This window comes from Athene noctua, chromosome 26 (assembly GCF_965140245.1).
Source record: "Athene noctua chromosome 26, bAthNoc1.hap1.1, whole genome shotgun sequence".
NCBI classification, from domain to species: domain Eukaryota; kingdom Metazoa; phylum Chordata; class Aves; order Strigiformes; family Strigidae; genus Athene; species Athene noctua.
Window position 1 is genome coordinate 4,473,510 of NC_134062.1, and position 19,272 is coordinate 4,492,781.

Sequence of the window (19,272 nt, forward strand, 5' to 3'; positions counted from 1 at the left end):
GAAATTGCAAAGTGGATGACAAGAGCAATGTGAAGGCCTGTTTCTTTTTCTTAATCCTTTTTCTCTGTAATGAAAAAGGAAGTAATCACAGAAATAACAGCCTCCCTCTCAAGTGTGCTGTTTTGCATCAGCATGAATTTATTACTTTGAGATTCTTGCCTGTAAAGTGTGAGAAAACAGAGAAGTGATTTTGCATTTGTTGTATTATTTTTATATTTTTTTCTGTGTGAAAAAAATAAAAGCGCTACAGCATAGCACTAGGAAGCATCTTGTACTGGGCCCCAGGGGACGGACTAGAGCCAGGGATGACTCAATAGGTCATCTCTTTTTCTAATTTCTGTAGTTTTGTCTTTTATTTAATTGCACTGAGAGCCTTTGAAATCTTGCTATGTGTACATGCCTGTGTGTAACATGGACTGTACAAATGAGATAGCTATTAGCATTTGGAAATATTACACAATTTTTTTTTTCATCTCTCTTTTTTTTTTTTTTTAAGTAAAGCCCAACTCTTGCACTGATTTGTTGCTTTTCGTGGTATGCAGTTGGGCTGATGAGTTGCATAATAGCTTAGCGTACTACCAGGAGAGCAAGGCGTGTGTTATAAATGCTGGGATCGTGTGTATCTGCAATAACATGGCACCTCACTGCATTCATTTCCGTACCTATCCCTGAGCAACACGGGACGTTTTTGTTAATCGTGGTAATTGGAGAGCTTTTGCATACCCACTTCTGTCACAGCATTTATAGCAAATTAAAGTTGAAGCTGGGCTGTTAATTTTGTCAGACTTCAGAGCCAGGCAAGGGAGGGTGGTAGATTCAGGAGCTGGATGGGGGACAGGATTGCCGGATGAAATGCCAGTGCTGTTTCAGTAGGTGACGCTCTTCCCTCTGAGTTTTCTCCGTCTCAGGGGCCAAGGGGCACCGTGCTGTGCTGGGGGGGGGTGTCGTGGTGAGGAGAGCGGTAAATAACGGGCTGTTCAGTTCCTCTGGCCCTCCTGGAAACCCCTGAAGGGTGCTAACCAAGCCCTGCTTGGGCTACCACTTCAGCATCCCCCCTTCATCTTCCTCTGAATCCCAAAGAGAAACAAAGTCAAATATTCTGAATGCTCCCTTTACTTAATAAAACTGTATACAGTGGTTTGGATCTTTGCGGTAGTTACTGTGTTCACCCTCTAGGATGTTTGTAGGCAGGTTTATTTATTTGAGTGTGCAGCAGTATCTAGGCACAGAAGAGTGAGTTAAGGATGTTATTTCAAGTCCTGTTTCACTTGGGTATGCGTTTGTCACTGTGGGACCGATTGGCACGGTTCTAGAGGAGTACAGAGCTAATTATAGAATACAGAGTTCCCTGCTCTTTGCTGTCTGTGAGACTTGGTTAGAGTACTTTACTGGGTCGCACAGCCTCCAGTATTGGCAGTGAAATGGCTTTACAGGGTTAGTATTTGTCTGAGGAAACAACCCCGCCAGGTGCGTGGCGTACAGACAGATCTTTTGGTCCTTGCTGTGGTGACTCCAGTTCTAGATGGCACTGCCGGGGTTAATGCAGATTTCCTTATGGAGCCCTTCTCCGAAAGACACATGATTTCTTTCTGTACCAGGAAGGGCAGTAGCACAGGGACAAATGCTGTCAGCAGGAGCAGCCCGCTCTGACCGTTCGGAAGAGGGCTCGCTCTTGCCTGTTTTTAGACTGCCCGTTCATTTCGTGCTGTCGGATTGCACGAAATAACATAATGTGTTTTATCAGGGAACCTCTGGCCACCTCGGAGTCTCACTGTGAGCTTGTTTTGGCACAAGACAACGTGCTGCTCTCTAATACGATGTCATGCGTTTTTGCAGCACGCCACCTAATTCTGCCTAAAATGATCTCATCACCATCTGGTACCATATCAGAGCCTAGCTGCACACCGTGGAGTCATTAGGTGGTCACCGTACGCTGCAGCACAGCAGAACCCTGAGGTGTAACCATCATGGCTCTGTGACATCAAAACGTGACTGTAGCGTATCGTGATGCAATGTCCTGATGTACCAGTGCAGCAGCATCCTGTTGTGGTACGACATCCTGGTATCAGAAATGATACTGCAGTCCCCTAGCACGTTGTTATTATCATGTGACAACATGTATTTGTCTCGTCGGGGCCTAGTATCTTGGTTTAATAGGTCACCTTCATGTCACAGTGTAATATTTTAATACCGTTGCGTACGTCTTTCTGTTTTGACACGGCGTTGTGAGAGAGAACTTTTGCTTCCAGTCTTACATCACCGTTATCTCATAGATCCTCAGGGACTATCATGAGCCAGGCCCTGAGCTTTAAATTTCAGAAAGGCAGGAACTGCAACAGCAGGGCTTTCCCTCCCCTCAAATCTTGGGCAGTGCTGCTTGCTGTTAGCATTCCTCCCTGCTAGGAGTTTTGCGGAGCTCCTAATCCAGCATAGAAGGATACTAATTTGGATCTCTTGCGGAAAATGAGAATCGAAGAGTCCTGCAGGGACTAACGTAAGCCGGTAGCTGAACTTGATGTCCTATAAACGGGATACTGAGCAAAACTCCGTGCATCTCATTTTCCTTCTTCTGTGGTTCTTTCTGCATCGCTTGTGCTGATTTGATGATTGGAATAGTTCTGAGCCATAGAACTCGCTATATGGAACCTACAGAGAAAATAAGGGCCAAAGGCTCTACCTAAAAATAAATCTGCAATTCATTTTTCTGCTAGTGCCTGTGGGTGAGGAAAAAACTCTCAATGTTCCAACACCCTACTTATCTGAAGGAAGGATCTATTATATAGTTGTGGGGGTGGGATGGGAACTAGGTAGGGTTACAGAACAGCAGAGCTAAAATTAGAAGTTGTTTGATGTCAGGGAGCAGTGAAGATTAACATTAGGCAGTTTCAGTTATGCGTGCCTTACAAGGCTGCGACTTCAGGGCTTCTTTGTACCTCGACCAGGCTAAGGACACCCCTTTTCAACTGATGTGTCAGTGTCTCAGGGCCACAAGTATCTACGAGGGGAGGGAGGGGGTTCATGAGCTATCACACTAGTCCTACATAGCTCTGTCCTTACAGTCTAGTCCTGCGACTACTCTGAAGTCGAAAATAACAGCTTAGTGAAAAAGGGACAGGAGGAACGCGTGCTGCCCTCAGTTGTAGAGAATTAGTACTTGCTGTAATACAGAAAGGTGACATACGTGGGTGTTTGGGATTCTTGCCTCCTTAATTACATAGGGAAACGATGAAGCCATTTAAATCGCTTTCAATTTCGTATCAATACTGCAGAGACTTAAAGACCTGCTGCGTGCAGCGGAAATGAACTTCGTTCTATTACGTTGCGAATGGAAGATGAATTTCCAAATCAATTCTTCCTCACTTTTTTAGGGAAGGCTGGCAAAATAGTTCCGTAGAAGTTACATAATTGTGCTGTTGTGCATATTGTGCTGTTCGACCTTCACGTTACGGGTTAAAATGTTATGTTTCGGTGTTCTTTCCTCCTCTGTTCTTATTGATTTTTCTGCGTCTACATCTTTCTTCTTTGTGCTTTTTATTCGAAAGGAAGAAATAGGTGCTGATAATCCTTCGCTAAAAACCATCAAAGATGACCCACATACATATAAATATGGTTCTAGCATTTTGGAAAGAAGAGGCTTTCGCTCCTTATAAATTCTGCAGATGGATTTTAGGAATCAGAACGTTCCCGTTTGCTGTCGATGTGGTAGGAAGAGGAAACCATATTAATAGGTCACTCGTCTCTCCTTGCATCCAGAATATTCTGAACATTTTGACTGAACCTCTATCCATAAAGTACTGTTTCTATTCTTTTTCTTTCAACAGGAAGAAACATTATGGTGTTGTGTAGGGTAACCCGGAGAACAACTTTGAGCAATATTGGGAGATTTGTAAATGGTTTTGTAGTACAGTGAAGTGGTTAGTAGCAGATTTTGTGCTAATTTATCTGGGCTTTTCAGTAGTGGGAAGTGATAGTAAGCAGTTAGGAGCCTAATCCAAGTGCACTAATGTCAAGGAAAAAATCTTCCATGCAATTTGCTTGGCCAGACTGTGCTTATAGTCACTAAGTGAGCCAGAAATAGAACCAAGATCAGCTCATTACCAGTTTTTCTCCTGGACTGCACACTGCTACACTGAATTAATACCTTCAGTGGTAATATGGTATAAAGTACAAGTGAAGTGACTATTTTAGTAAAAAAAAAAATATATATATATATATAAAATTACGGTGGAAGGAGTGTATTTGAACTAAAACTGACTGTCATTGTGAAGCCCTTGATCTGAGATTTGGTTTGCTGTAGCCCTATGGGATGATAGACTGGGAAAAGTGCCCCTTTAGTGTTTTTTGTTTGGTATCTGGTGTGCTTTTTGGCCTCAATTTTGGATTTCAAATTGGATAAACATCCATCTCTTTATTCTCTCATATATATGTGCTTATGGAAACCTCTCTGAGGCAACCAGACAGAAGAGTTGACTTATGCCATGAAGATGCTGTGCTCGGGGGAGTTTGCTGCCAACACCCAGAATCTCTCCTTCAGATCTCTCCTTGGGCTGCAGAGCATTTTGGCTAATTGAATCCTAATCATTTGTTTTGCTCTGAAATTGGCTTTTCTGCTTATCAGATGGTAAAAATCACCTTGCTCTTTCTCTAGTCCTCCAGCAGCCTCACAAATGTCAAGTGAAGGGCAAACTGCTCAGGACCGTTCTGGAATTTTGCAGCTGTTGCTTGTTCAGGGCCTTGCAGTGAGATGTATGGGGCTGCAGAGAGGCTCCTCCAGAGAGTCTTTTCCTCGTGTGTGCAGGAGGAAAAAGCATGATAAGAGGCAAATTCAGTCAAGAAGAGGCCGTAGATAAAATTTAGCCGATGCTGCTATTCTCTCTCAAAGCCGAAGTGTGGAGCTGAGACTGTTGGGTGCTGTTTAGCTGTTTGGTCCCTTCAGCTGAGCAGCAGGGTCCTGGCTGTCGGAGCTGGAAGTCACGAGAGGGCACCTTTATGCCTGGATCTGCCATTGCCCGGCTCTGTCGTGGTCGTGCCTCTGCCCTGGTTTCCCAGTCTGCAGTTGTACCGTTCATCTCTTCCTTCTCCCCTTGTGCTCCCTCTCGCTGAGGCAGTGTGATGCTTGGTGTAACACGTGCCGGAGGGGGTATGTTGAGCAGCCTTCACAGTTTGTGTGCGTGTGATTTACCCTGCGTGCGTTAATAGTTCTGTTGAACTAAATGGAAACACTCACATACTTAAAATTTCTGCTCGATCAGGGCTGTTCTGCTCAGAAAGAGCCATTTGGCTCTGAAAGAGCTAAATGTTGACATGGAAGCTCTTGTGGCACATTGTGCAAGACTTGCTGTGTCCTGGTCAAGATCTCTTTTGCTTAATTGCATTTGCCAACTGCACTTCCCTTTGGGAATGGGATGACTCTTTGCTCTCTCTTCTAAACTAGTTAGTGGTGTTCCTTTGGTTGATTAAGCAGCTCCTGTGTTTGTGCTTGCGTCTTCCCTCACGTGCCTCTGATTTCAGTCCTGGTGGGAAAGTGCATCTTAATGGCAGACTGCCTTATTATTGTAATTGATACTATGAATGGTAACTTCTAATGTCGGTATTTTGACTCTGGTGGAAGTAAATTATATAAATTGAGATATAATGACATTAATAGTAGGCAAGTACAAAATATCTAAGTTCAGGAAATAGAGAGACCAGAACAAATGCTGCCTGTAAATCAGAAGCTTTTCTTTTCCTTCTGTGATTTCTGTATGCTCTTGCAGAGCCACAAGCCAGTTACAATATGGTGGAATGTTCTCTGAGCTTCTCCTTTACTGAAGTTTTCCATTTGGCCAGCTTTAGGTCTGTGCTGTTGATTACACTTTATATTTTCCAGTGGTTTATTCTCTGTAATAATTTTTCCTTCACAGAATGCTCTCTGTGGTGCTCTGTGGTCACAGCCAAGTGATCTGGGGGTAGATGCTCTGCTTTTTTTCAACTAACACAAGATGTAAAATGCTGCCATTCTCATTTGACAGTGTCACAGCCTTTACATGTGGCAAAGGAGCAGAGAAGGAGGAATTTGTTGGTTTGGGGCTTTTTTTTTGTGGGAAGGGGAGATATATATTTGGGGTACATATTTTGAATCATTTTCAAACCACTTGGAATACCAGGTTTGGAAGAATGTGGCTTGACCACACCTAATTTCAGGCCTTGGAACTGGAAAAAGGAAAATGGAGGAGAAAATAAGTTGAATGAAAAAGACTCGTGGGGGAAGATGGAGTTATATATTCAGGAGTATAAAAGGTTTAATAACAGAAAAAAATGTCTGTATATGCACATAATATAAGGCACCAAATTAGGGGGGGGGGGAAGAATGACTTGTTTCTTTTTAGTGTAAGAACAGCTCTCTTTAACTAGCTAGAATCATTCCTTTAATGAAAAACTAAGCAAACAAGCCTGTATTTAAATGACAGGACAAGAGATGGCAAGGTCTGAGGATTCCAGAGAAATCGTTTGCCAGGTCTCATCCTTTGTGCAGCGATGACACACGAAGTGCTGGGAATTAGAACGTTTGCACTGGAGACAGAGGCATTTTAAAAAGCTGGTGGAAAGTTAGAGCTGTAATTTGGGTGTATTTCTGACCTTGTCGGAATAGAAATAGAGCAGCTATAGAGGTCTGAAAGAAGTGCCCTCTGCTCATGAGGAGATTGGGTTGTGGCTGTGCAGCCCTCAAAACTGGAATTTTTTTTTTTTTTTTTTTTTTCAGAGCTGTCAGCTATTAAGAAATACTGTACTCATGTGTTGGCCTTCAATCTGATGTCCATTTTATGAGTAAGGTTTGGGAGTTGAGCTATTGCTCAGCTGTAGGCCATGAAAGAAGGTATGTGTCTAGGGGCTGGAGCTTAGAGAATCTGAGCAACATTCAGTGGCTGTATCAAGGCAGTAAAACTACATCATTGCTTCAAATGCCTGTGAAATTATTTTTCCAACCTTTCCAACAGGAAGAATAGGTTCCCCATTGATTCTTCAGAGTTTCTGTTTCAAAGACAGGTGATAGCACAACTGATTTTGGAAATGGATCTATGATTGTGTTGTTTTGCAGCAAGAGAGGCTCTTAAAAGAAGGGCCTTGCTGTGCCAGGAGATTTTCATGCGCACCTCCAGAGACAGTTTGTGTCCTGAAGAGCTTACATCCTAAATAGTCAAGATAGACAAAGGATAGAAGAAAGGAAGTGCTATTAGCTTGGTTTGCAGATGAGGCACACAGAGATCAAAGGTGGTTTTGCTCATAACATGTTTATTAATAGAGGTGTACTGGAAAACTTCCCTACTGGAAGCTTGGCTTAGGTGAAAATTGTTAGAGCTTAAAACAGCTCTTTAAAGAAAGCAAACTACATTGATGTAAGGGGTAGATTCAGAAATACAAACCGGCCAGCCACATCCCCTGTGCTTCTCATAGGTGACTTGTCTAAAATCACCAGCTGAATCCACGTAATTGCCTCGAAGCAATCATATATCTTGCTCGTACTTGGAAATACCATAATGGTGGTAAGGACATTTGTTCTGTCAAGGATCACAGCCCAGATTAAGAACTTCAGATAACTTAGATGTCGCTTTGCAACATTTTCCACATAAACTCAAAATCAGATGGATGTGTTTCAGTTGGAGGTTTTGGGAAGAAAAATACAGTAAGTTGAAACAGTTCTCTAAATTGTAACAGTCAAACAGCTATAACACCAACCAGATACACACCTCTGACGAGTCTTGTATCGCTAGCAAACAGCAGAAACCAAGAAGTCCTTGGGTTGTGCTGCTGCCTATTAGGGAAATTAGAGACAGAAAAAATCTTCATGGATTTGAGGATTGATCCGTGCTCCTGCTAGTGTGGGACAGTTCCCTGTTTTGTCTTTACTAATGGTTACCTAACGCTGTTTATAAACATGACAAGTGAATAGGTTTATACCACTTCTCCCATGCTCTTGAATGCAAGGATTTGACTTCAGCCTAGTATTTTTCCCTCAACTTCATACAACCCTATTGTTTGTTGTTATAAAACCTTTTAGGACGGCTTCTCTTTGGTATTTACATTCTTGAAATATTTGTTGACCACTTCATTTACCCTTCAAATTTCTTCTCATAAATGAACCTCATGAATATTGTGATGTTTTTGTTGCTTTCCCTTAAACTTGCTGCTCTGTAAGAGCATCTTTCTGGTTATATGACACCCTTATAATAAAGTTCCTGGTAGAGATTAACTGATCACACAGAGCAAATATTTCCTTAGCTTCCATGAGGTGTGATTGATCAGACTATGCAGCTCTGAAATGCGTTAGTCTTTCCTGCTCCTCTATCCTGTTGCAAGAACGTGTCTGATTTGCTTTGCGCTCTTGTCCTGTGTGCTGTCAAGCCGCGCTGCTTTCTTGCTTTCTCGATTCTTTGGATTTGGACATGACTTTGTTTCCTCCGTTATAGCCGTTTAGAGCAGGTACAAAATCAAGGACAGTGGCTGGGTAGAGTTCTTCACTCTTTGCCCAGAAGAGAATCAGTCGCAGTCTCTTGTTCATTTTTCTTGGGAGACAGGTTTTTGTATCTGTGTTTATATACACTTTCACTGTGAGTCACATTGTTACCTTCTGCATTTTATAACCTCTCTGTAGAAGATGGCCTTTCAAAGACTTTCTATTTGGCAATATCCATGTGCTGAAGACAAATATTTCTCCTGTTGCTGGCTGTGCTGCCTGCTGTTGTATTAGGGAAATAGATGGTTTGTGCTGTGGCTGTTAAGGTTTAGAGGAGGGTGGTAGTTCCTCTAGCTCAGCAAGATGAAGAGTCGGTATTTCAGAGAAAAGTGCTTTGTTGGGAGGAAGGAAGTTGAATTTAGAGGTAATTGGGATGCTGAGGTCTGTGCTGACTGCTCTGCCTGTCATCACAGAAGTACTCCCTGGTGGTTTTCATAGTGGGGAGTACAGGGATATTTAATAAAGCTCTGCAAAAATGTTTGGGATGCCAGGGGCAGGCAACAACATGGAGCAGCTGTCCCAGGGCAGTAGAATAGGTCAGAAAGAGCAGGAGAAGAGACAAGTCCTGAAATTTCATAGCTGTCATCCGCGAACGGAGTGAGGAGCAGGCAGGGTTAACTGAGCTCTGGTGATGTGGGCTGCGGGGCATTCTTAAAGAGACAGAGGGTGCTTTGCTTTCTAGTGGGCAGCAGCCAGTTCAGATGCCAGAGCTGGGCAGCAAGTCGCAAAGGAGGCTTTGTTTCAGCCATGCCAAGCTGTTATCAGAGCGGGGAATCTTTTTGTCAACTACTTTTGAGAGCATAAAATGCATCGGAGCAGTAAGATTCTTGAATGGTTTAATGATCTCTCCCCCAGCAGAATTGCTTCTGTCTGCAGTTTAAATGGTGGTTTCGGAATCGGAGAGCAGAGGAGCAGGGAGGCGATGTGGTAGCAGGTGGCGATGCAATCATTTAGCTCTTCATTTTTCACCTCCCGGGCAGGCAGGAGGACTCCGTCCCGTGGGTGCAGGTTCCTTTGTGTTCCTGCCTTGTGAGGTCCGGCGGTTCCTCAGGAAAAAGGATGGAGATACAGAGGGTTCGACTGGGAAATGTGAAGTCGGGGTGGAAGGGATGGGGGTGCGGGGGGAGAAGCTGAACAAGACTCTACTGGAGCAGTGTTCTGTCTTCATGGGCGTAGGGGCTGGACTGAGTAGCAGTTTACTGGTGTTAGTGAGTTTCTGGGTGAGCTCAGCAGAAGATTACGGGGGATCTGCAACCAGTCTGGAAGAAAGGATCAAGCAAGGTTAAGAAAGTCAATCGGTGAGAGTGGGGGTGAATCCAATGTGTGCGAGTGGGTTTTGGGATTGAAAATCAGAGGTGGCTCAGGAGGAGTCTGGAGGGTAGAAATTGGGGTAGTGTGTTGGGGGAAAGCTTTAGGAGGCCGGCTTGGTTTGGATTAAACAGATTTGGAACAGTCTGGAGGAATGGAGAAGCTGGCGTAACTGTAACTGAATGATATGACGTAGAAGCTCACACTGCACCAGCCAGTGCTAAAGAAAGAGATCGGACCCTTTTAGTGCCCTTTTCCTCTTACTTCTCTTCATAAATCTACTCACGGGTCTGAGCTGTTCCAGCTCAGTGCAGTGTGGAACAGGGAGCGGAGGAGACCGAAGGAGTGGGGCATGTCTGTACCAGGAGACCGGGTGTAGCCCAGCCCCTGGCACAGAACAGCCGATGTGCATTTTGCTCTCTCCAATGGCGGCTATTGAAGCCTTATCCAGATGTTGGGGAATTCTCTCTTTGTGCCGAGCTTGCATAGGAACAGCATATAGGAGGGGTGCTGCCCAGTTACCGGGGGCAGAGCGGGATGTGGCTTTCATATTCCGAGTGGTATCCAAAGAATGTAATTTGTTTGTGTGGGGTTTGAGATGAAATTTTGCTGCTGCTTGTCCCCTGGTGGCTACCTTGCAATGTAACTGAAAGTATAATGGCGTGATATTTAACTCCATCCTGAAGGGATAAGAAAAGAAGGATACATCAGTAATGGAGGAGGTACTGTCATGATTCCCCAGGGACCTGTAACTAATGGGTGATCTGTTATTTTTTTGTTATTTTTTCTTTGTGTGTATGATAGTTTTCCCCCGGTCAAGCTGTTGTTTTGCCTTTCTTTCATCCTCTCTTAGCCTGGGCAGTGATTTTGCAGAGGGGATGCACTCAGACCTGGTGGTCAAAGGTAGGCTCCCTGGATTGCAGTAGGGTTTGAAATCAGTGCAGCCTCTTGTTTTCATGCCTTTCACAGCACGGTTGAGGTCTTGCACTGTAAGCTCCTCCAGGTGAGGGCCATGTCTGTCTGCAGGCTGCCCAGTCCTCAGCACGTTGCTGTAAAACAAATAAATGCGGGACTTACTTTTAGTAGTGCTCGATCTCAGAGACATCTGTTAGACTTATTGACGTTCTTGTTAATTTTTGAGTATGGGGACTGCTGTATACGTTATCAGTCAGTGCAGCGCAAGTGCTTCTGGGGTAAAATATGCACTAGCTTATCATCGATGCACTAGAACAGGACACATAATGGTTTCAGAGGAAAAAAGAGATGGATTTAGTATCAAGGGGAGACTGGCAGAGGACTTAAGGATTTGTAAGTGTCTTTGTAATGTATGATTAGACAGAGAATTTGTGGGAGGTCAGCTCAGCCAGCCTTTTCTGCTGCATTATCCCCAACTGGTGGTGTCCAGGCCAGGAGCTATTACCTGTCTGTGATCCATGATGCATTTGCTTTGTTCTCTCCATCCCAACTGGGATGCAATGCCTCACGCTGCTGGGGTGTGATTCCGTCGGTCTCAACCTATGGGGCAGAGTTGGGCCTAGAGAGCAAAATTGACTGGTTCCCCTTGTGCTATCCTTCCTTCTCATTTTCAGAGATCACATAGAATCGGAGAGGGCTGAAACTGCATTAAATATCCTCATGGATAATACCATTTATGAAAGCGATAGCTGTAGTTACCTCAGGGATCTTGGACAGTACCATGTGTGATGGCAGCCACTGCTGAAGAAACTGTCTAGAAAGATACTGGACATGCTCAAAATGCTTGTCCTGTGTGATGTAGGCTCTGGCTGTCACTCAAACACTTCACTTGTTGATGCTGAGCCTAACTCCCCGCAGCCTCTTTCCGAACATCGTTTCACCTTTCCTGCTTTTGGCTTTGCGTGTGCTGATTGTTTGAGCGTGGTGTTGAGGACAACAGGTAGGGCTCTGTTTCCTGGGTGAGGTGGGATCTGCTACTTGTGAATGTCTTTAATTCTGTGTGGTTTCTTTTGTGCAATTAAGGAGAGCTAATTAGCTCCTTTTAGTGCAGTCTCCTTGCGGAGGTAGCTGACCTCTTGTTAATCCTGGATTAAGTTCTTACTAAGAACTGGCTCTTTGTGTGTCCCAGTTAAGATGTTGACACTTTGTTCTCTCTCTCTCCTTGTTCTCCTCCTCCCCCTCTTCCTCCCCATGCCTTTGAGCACATGATTGCCTGCCTCCTCCATCCCCCACTACTGTAGGAATCCATGCACTCCTAGCAGCCACTGCATCTTTCTCCGTGAAAATGCCATTGTCTGTTCAGAGTACTCTCAAAAAATCGTTGTGTGATCTGGTACCTGTCTAGGAGCCCACTTTCTGCAAGGGAGAAGGAAGAGAAAAGCAGCTTCTGTGCTCCAACAGTGGCACGAGCAAGAAAATCAAATGTACAAAATATTAATTACCACTCAGATGCATCCGTTACCCACTAATGCTAATCCTACTTGCAGATCTTGAGGTTGTAGCACTACACTGAGTTTTCCCTGAGGACACGCTTTCTTGACATTCCTGGTATGTCTTTGAAGACAAGGCCAGAAGTACTGTGAAAGGCTAGGTGTCCCCTGGTTCTGTTCTGAACTTAGCTGAAAAGTGGAGATGATGAGAAATAATTGTATCATTGGCTTTTCGGTTTTCAGACCAGATTGTTTTGAAAGCGGACAAGGAATTATTGGGGAAGGTGAAGTGAGAAAGCGTATGTGTTTCCAAATCCAGGTGCTCATTGTTCCCAGACATTTGGCAGACAGACTTTTAAGACTGCTCTTTGTTTCCATATCCCTGGTGTGGCTTACAGAGAGGGTAAGATTGCTCTAGCTGGATACAGAGTTTATCTCAAACCCACCCGTTGCTCTGTAGGCCTGGACGTTCGGGCACCGGACTGTCCTGCGTGTATCTGTCGTCAGCTTCGGGCTTTAATTACTTGACAGTGCATCATTGCCTCCCACCTGAGGGATGCAATATGTATGAGTGTGCTTGTGTTACGGCTGGGTCTGAGACTGCAGGGCAGAAACCAGCCCTGCCACTCAGTCCAGCAGGCGGCAAAGGTAGAGCTGGCCCTGCCTGCGTGAACGCTGATGCGCCTGCTGCAGATAGGCGTGCTCTGACTTAGAGCATCCTTGGAGGGAGTGCTCCTGATGGATGACTTTTCCCCTTTCTCCAGGGCTTGGTAGTCCTGTGGTGTTCAGGCTGTGGTGTGTGACCATGTCATGCCATGAATAGCTCAGCAGTCAAGCTAAAGCTGTCCTTCACACATGGAGTAATGCCCTAGTATTTGTGTCGATTCTTTGACACCAGTATCAGGGCAAGGGCTGAGAGACGTGCAAATAAACCCAGTTGACCTAAAATATGTTCTGCGGCTCCTGAACAAAACAGGAACCGGTAGCTTTATGTTCAGAAGAGGTTTCTTAAAGGCCCCTAAAGATCCTCGTCTCAGTGCATTATCAAAGTATTATCACCATGAAACGAGCTGTCTTTATAGTGACATGACTGGTGCTGCAAAGACCCAAAAATGTAACGAGAGTGTTTGTCCTTCTGAGACTTCTGGGTTGAATTTTGCAGATCTGATGGAGTTTGCAAAGCATTTGAAGTGTCGCGTGATTTTTCAAATTACCCCTAACTTTGCCTTTTTTGCACACCATCCCACATAAGCCTAAGAAGCTTTTCTCTAAGTAATCCTTGCATTTTTACTATTGCTCTCGCAGTGCTTTTGGAAGCAGAACTTTCGTTTGATTCATCTTCTCTCCTGACAGTCTGAAGAGCGGGTAGGTCTTCAACTCATGTATTGAACCTGTCCTACCACTTCATAACCTGCTTTGAGCCTTTGTGTGTTCTCCATGGTTCCGGATCTGAAGTAGCCATTATACTGAGTTTCATCAAAGCCTTCGGGTCAGCGTAGCACTCATGTGACTATTGAAAAATAGTATCTTGTTCAAACTTTAATTCAGACAAAACATACCAAAATTTATAGAGGCTGAGATTCACACTTCCAGCTATTTTCATACATCTTTGAAAGTCATAAAGAAAAAAAACACTGAAAGATTCATAGACTGTAAAATGAAATGAAACCATTCAGATATCTCTTCCAAGTCTTATTGAATGCGAGGTATGAGGCTTGCCTGAATTGATCCTGGTTTGAGGTACAGAAGAGTATTTAGGAAAACACAAAACCTTGCATAATATTGTTTGTCACAGATGGATGAGCTAGCCTTGAATTAGTTACAGTGGTTAGTTTTGTTTACTTCCAAAAATGCATGTGTCTAGTCAGAATTTGTCTAGCTTCAGCTTTCAGCACTTGGTATTATTGTGCTTCCATCTGTTACCCAGTGTTATCAAACTTGTGTTCCAGATGATCATTTAGAGCTCGGCACTCCTTGACCTCCAGTCTCCATTGAATGGCTTCAGTGCCACAAATTGTTCGTTGCTCTTCTCTGAACCCTGTCCAGTTTATCCACATTCATACAGTGAGTCTAGATAGTCTAGACGTAGCGTTTCAGTGGGAATCACGATGTCCTGGGCTATGGAGGTACCTCTGCGTTGGACACAGGGAATAGGAAAGCTTGTATGTCCTATGCCTTTTCCTTTAAGCATGTTTGTAAATTCGGCGGTTCCCAGCCTTTTGTAATTCACAGCCTTTTGTAATTTACAGCCTTTTGTAAGCATTTGAAACTTTTAATGATCGCGTATGAAAATGAAAAGTCAAGGTGGAAGTTATAGTGGCTCTGCTGATTGCCTTGGTTTTTCTGACTGGATAATGAGATTTTGCTGTATTCTTAGGTTTGCGTTGGAGAAATACAGCAGTGTTTTTGGTGGGGACCCCAAGACTATTGCATATAGATATCTCCAGCTGCAAAACACTGAAACGTGGTCCAGTGAATTGAAGATTAAAGTCTCAAGGAGGCGTTGCAAAATTGAGAGAGTTCAGTGTTTAACAGAAGGTCAATGTGTGAGGACAAGATGGTGCAGGATTTGGCCCTAAGTCTTCGTTGCCAGTTGTTACTTTGCTTTACAACTTATCCTCTTAGAGACAATGCGTTTCCACGTCGGTAGAAAGCTCCACCTTTATGGGGACTTGCAGATTTAAAGCCCAAATTCAGCTATTATTGGGTGAGGTGACAAATATTGTTGTCAGCTCTTGTGCATGGGTTCATTTTGTTTGGTACTCTTTGTAAATCTCCACCACTTTTAAATATGTAACTATGAGAAACTTTCTCGTTTTAACAGAACTTTCTCCCATGTGAGAAACCTTGAAACTACAACCTGAATCAATGTGTGCTAGTGGAATTAGAGGAATAAAAACCAGGTTTGCTTTTATGAAATTATGAATTTTGAGCGCCAGGTTTTATGTTTGGGGTGAAAGTTGATGTGTGTTAGATGCTTGTGGTGGGCAGCACTGTAAATGGAGAAGGTGAAGAAAGAAGCTTGATCCCAAGAAGGATGTCACAAAATTGACATGGTGCTGATGGATCTCTGCATGGGGCAATGCATTTATTAAAACAGTGGCAGATACACAGTGAACTCATGTGCATCGATGGATATTCTTTGAGTAAGATTAAAAAAAAAAAAAAGATGGTGCTGTTGTACTATCTAGATGAAGGTACGCACGGTGATAACGTTTTTAATTTAGTCATGTGCAGCAATTGAATTGGATAGTGCCCTGAGTCTGCTGGAGCACTGGTTCTTCAGAGCAGAGCATCTCCTGCTCCCGCTGATTTTGATTATAGTGAAATGATGGGCAATCAGCCTTCTGGAAAGATGCTCTTTTGGAATGTTAGCACTGTGTTTCTAAAGAGAAGAGGAAACGGTCAACCCTGGGTATGGAATGGGTGAAAGGCAACAAAAGAAAGCAAAGGGCAGAGTAATGGGTATTTACATCGCTTAAGGCACAGCTCCTTCTGTTGCCAGGAAGTCCTTGAGGGGGTCATTTGCAGCATCTAGATTGGGTTATAGTCACACTCCTGACTTAGGTGCTCTGAATCATACTCTGGAGTTGCCTGCCTGGCTCAGATACCACAGGGAACTCCGAAAATAAACATCTAAGGGGGGTGATGTGAATGTAGACTGGAGACTGCTGAGGAATAAGAAGTGGTACAACGTGTAAATCTGTAAACTACTGTAGCCACACCTGTACAGGGGCTTCTCTGGATTCTCGTTCAGGTTTGTCTAGGCTGGAAAATTATTTCACATTTAAAGGCCTAAAATAACCCAGAGTCCTTCTACATGTGGACACTTGTGCTTCAGATCAAGGCTGATAGTACAGGAGGCTGTTTCAGATCAGTTCCCCGCTATTTTCTTGCACAGACAAGGTCTGATTTCATATACTGAGAGGAAAAGTGCAAGCTAGTTGATTGTTTTGCTCTCTTTTTCACCCTTCAGCCTGTGTAATTTATGTTGTACTGTGCGAGCCCTTGAAAGGGACTGAAACCCTTCTTGTTCTGGTGTAAAGACACGCATGAGCGAGTGTGTAGGGATGTAGCGGTGCGTATGCCCCCCAAATGCTGCTGTAGAGTTGTAAACTTCGCTCGATAACATTTCTTTAAAAATCCCGGGCCTGTTTACACAATAGGTAGGCATGAAAAATGAAACACAATTCTCTTCCGAGGTGAAGTAAGCTAAATTGCGTTGAGGTCACCTTAATTCTGAATATGTCCTCACAGCATTTAATTCAGGCTAGATAATCCACTTCGCCAGTTAAATGGGGTTTCATTTTCCTGACTGTTCTTGTATTGACACGCTTACAGGTTTCGAAACTTTCTCCCACGTGTGGATGATCTAGTGTGTACACAGAGAGGATAAATATGATTTTATTTATTATTTTTTTTTCCCCTTCTCCCAACCTGTAGGTTCTTAACCTGTGGCTTTTGTCAAACTTTATGAACAGCATCTGAAAGCGATGGGTATAATCAGGGGACCTTGGGAGGGGGGAAAAAAAAAAAAAATCATCACAGGAGCCTCTCCCCCCCCCGTTTCCTCCAGCAGATGCGGATACGGAGGGCGCGGAGGGGGTTCATTATGTAAAGCGGCAGCCCACAGGCAGCGTGCGCGCACGCGTGTGTCTGCGCGCACCCGGCCGGCAGCGCGTGTGGCAGAACCGGCAGCGAGGGCGAGAGCCGCGCAGGACCTCGGCCCGGCCGCACACACACACAAAAAAAATCATAATCACCAAGAGCGGGGTGCGGAGGGGGGGGGGAGGTGGGAGGGGGGAGAAGAGAGGCCGAGCCATGGCAGGAGCCCGGGCAGTATGCAGGGGAGCTGAGAGAGGGGGCTGTGGGTGCCCGTGAGGAGCCCCGGGCACCCCCGACTCACGCCCTCGTCCCTCCGGGAGGGGCTCGGCGATGGTGCAGGAGGTGAGTGTCCTCCCACCTCGGCGCTGGCCCACCCTCGCTCTCCCCCCACCACACACGAGTGCATGAATGAATGACTCCCTAGCCGCTCCGCGCCGCACTCCGGTCCCTAATGGCTACCAGGTTAGTGTTACTCTCCTGTTCCTTCTGCCGATGCTTCTCTCCCTCTCCCCTCCGCGTGTGCGTTGTGCTCTCCGCCGGCCCCCGGTGCGTGTGCCCACGCGTGCCGCTGCGCGGGTGGACGCCGGAGCCGCGGGCTGGCCGGGCTGTGCTCGGCGCGGGGTCGCCCAGCGGAGCGACCAGCCGAGACAGACGCTTGCAGGGCAGATTAAATGTGGAGTCCATGTTGGCTGCTGCTGCTGCTGCTGCTGCTGCTGCTCCTTTCTGTTTGGGGGACTTGCAAGCAGACAGCGTGACATCATGTTGCGGAGATGCTTCGTCTCTTTTCCCTTCCACAGGCTGATTCCTTTTTCCCTTGTTCTCCCCCATGCACGCGCCCTACCTCTCCTGCAGTGGAATTGCTAAAGCAGCCTTTTCGATTGTTTGAAACAACCGATGAGCGAATCTGATTTTTTTTTGTTGTTTGGGTTTTTTGTGTGTGTGTGGTTTTTTTTTTGTTTGTTTTTTTTTTTTTTAGCATTCCCCTCACCCCTCCTCCTTTTTTCCCTTTACGCCTCCTGCCTCCCCCACCCCCGAAGGGGCAGTTACTGCTCTCCTGACATCAGGGTACGTGGAGGGAGGCGGAAGGGGGTTGAAGTTGGATGAACTGGCAATGCGTCACCCGAGGGCAGCTGGAGCTGCTGCAGAAATATGGTGTATTTGTTTGCCCATGTGCTCCCTTTGCTCTTCAAAGGGCTCGGAGCATGCACACTGATGTCTTGGTTCTGCTTTGCATTCCTCTCTGTGTTTGTGTATTTGCAGTGATGGGGAGGGACAGAATTTGTTTTGTGCTGCTTTTTCAGGCTGTCCTCCAGAGTCCATAGAGGTGGCTTTTTATTTTTATTTTTGGCAGGGGAGAGCAGTAGGAAATCAGGGCTTATTGCACTGTGTGTGTTTATAGGCAGTGAGAATCTGATAAATCCCCATTCACTAAAAAATTGCTTTTTCTCACATTACTGATGACTAGCATTGTCCTGTCCATCATGGAAAGCCCTGATTCAGTGAAGAGGATCGATCCTGTTTCCTTGCTTTATTAAGTCACATGTATCTGCAGGAGAACTCTTTTTGAAGCTGGTAGATTTAGGATGGAGCTTGTGATTTTGGCTCAGTAGGATGAAAGGAAACTTCAAGCTGAATCTGGGGGAGATATTTTACATCAGTGCAGTAACTTTGGATGCCCAGTGTTCTGCCAAGGGAAGCCCCCAGCTGCCCATGCCACTGAAACCCAGAAAGCTGGATACAGCAAGAGAGAGTATCTCGTGGGGGGGGGAACAAACCTGAATCAGGTTGTCAGGAGAAATGACTGTGTATGACTCTTGCGCTGAGGGTGTCTGACTCTTCCCAGCATCAGCTGCAGCCCTTGGCCCTCTCTGGTTTTAACTTTCAGCTGGGCAGTGCTGCTGCGTGGAGGAGAGCACAGGGGAGAGATTGCGTGGAGGCTGTCAGGGTGAGGGGATGTGAGATTGATGCGTCGTCGTTTCCAGAATGGGAAAGGGATGAGCAAAAGGAATCACTTTGATCCCAGCTTTGAAGATCACGACATCTTCCATTAACTTATGAAAGCTGATGCTGATGAGCAGCAGGAGGGAGTGGGAAGATGTAAAGCTCTAGCTTTGTCTTCTGCTCCCGAGATACACAATATCCCTGTCCACCCCCGCTCTGCCGCTGAGAAGATGTGGTGTGAGGCTTCGTTAGACGTCGAATCTGTGGTTTGTGAGAACCCCTGCCACGAGATTGGAATGTGTTCAGGGGGACACTGCCAGTGCTGGGAATAAAGTCCTGGGATGCTCATAGCTTTGCTGATGTTGTAGCAGGAGATGGGCAGAAAGGAGGAGAGCTCGTGCTCTTCTTGAGGTGTTGTATCACACCTGTGTCCTCACCTGAAAATGAGTGTGGATCTTTATCACTCGCTATTCACTGCTATATTGCGTTTTTCTCACTCTCCCTTGAAACAGTGCACAT

The 19,272-nt window shown here is 45.2% G+C and overlaps 1 protein-coding gene across 24 annotated transcripts in view; it reads left to right on the forward strand.

Moving 5' to 3' along the window:
• The window catches only part of GRAMD1B (GRAM domain containing 1B), a 94,697-nt gene that overhangs the window by 37,749 nt on the left and 37,676 nt on the right, over nucleotides 1–19,272 (forward strand). The window contains exon 1 of one of the 24 annotated variants that reach the window (XM_074927273.1): nucleotides 9,205–9,312. The exons of 19 other annotated variants lie outside the window; for them this stretch is intronic. Coding sequence is in view for 1 of the 5 variants with exons in the window: in XM_074927271.1 (XP_074783372.1) it covers nucleotides 17,264–17,274 (11 nt within the window). In the remaining 4 variants the exon portion in view is untranslated. Of the gene's footprint in view, nucleotides 1–9,204; nucleotides 9,313–9,688; nucleotides 9,793–11,697; nucleotides 11,718–17,021; nucleotides 17,275–19,272 lie in introns of those variants that run through there. 4 more of the 24 variants (XM_074927274.1, XM_074927276.1, XM_074927271.1 and 1 more) reach the window with 4 other exon arrangements.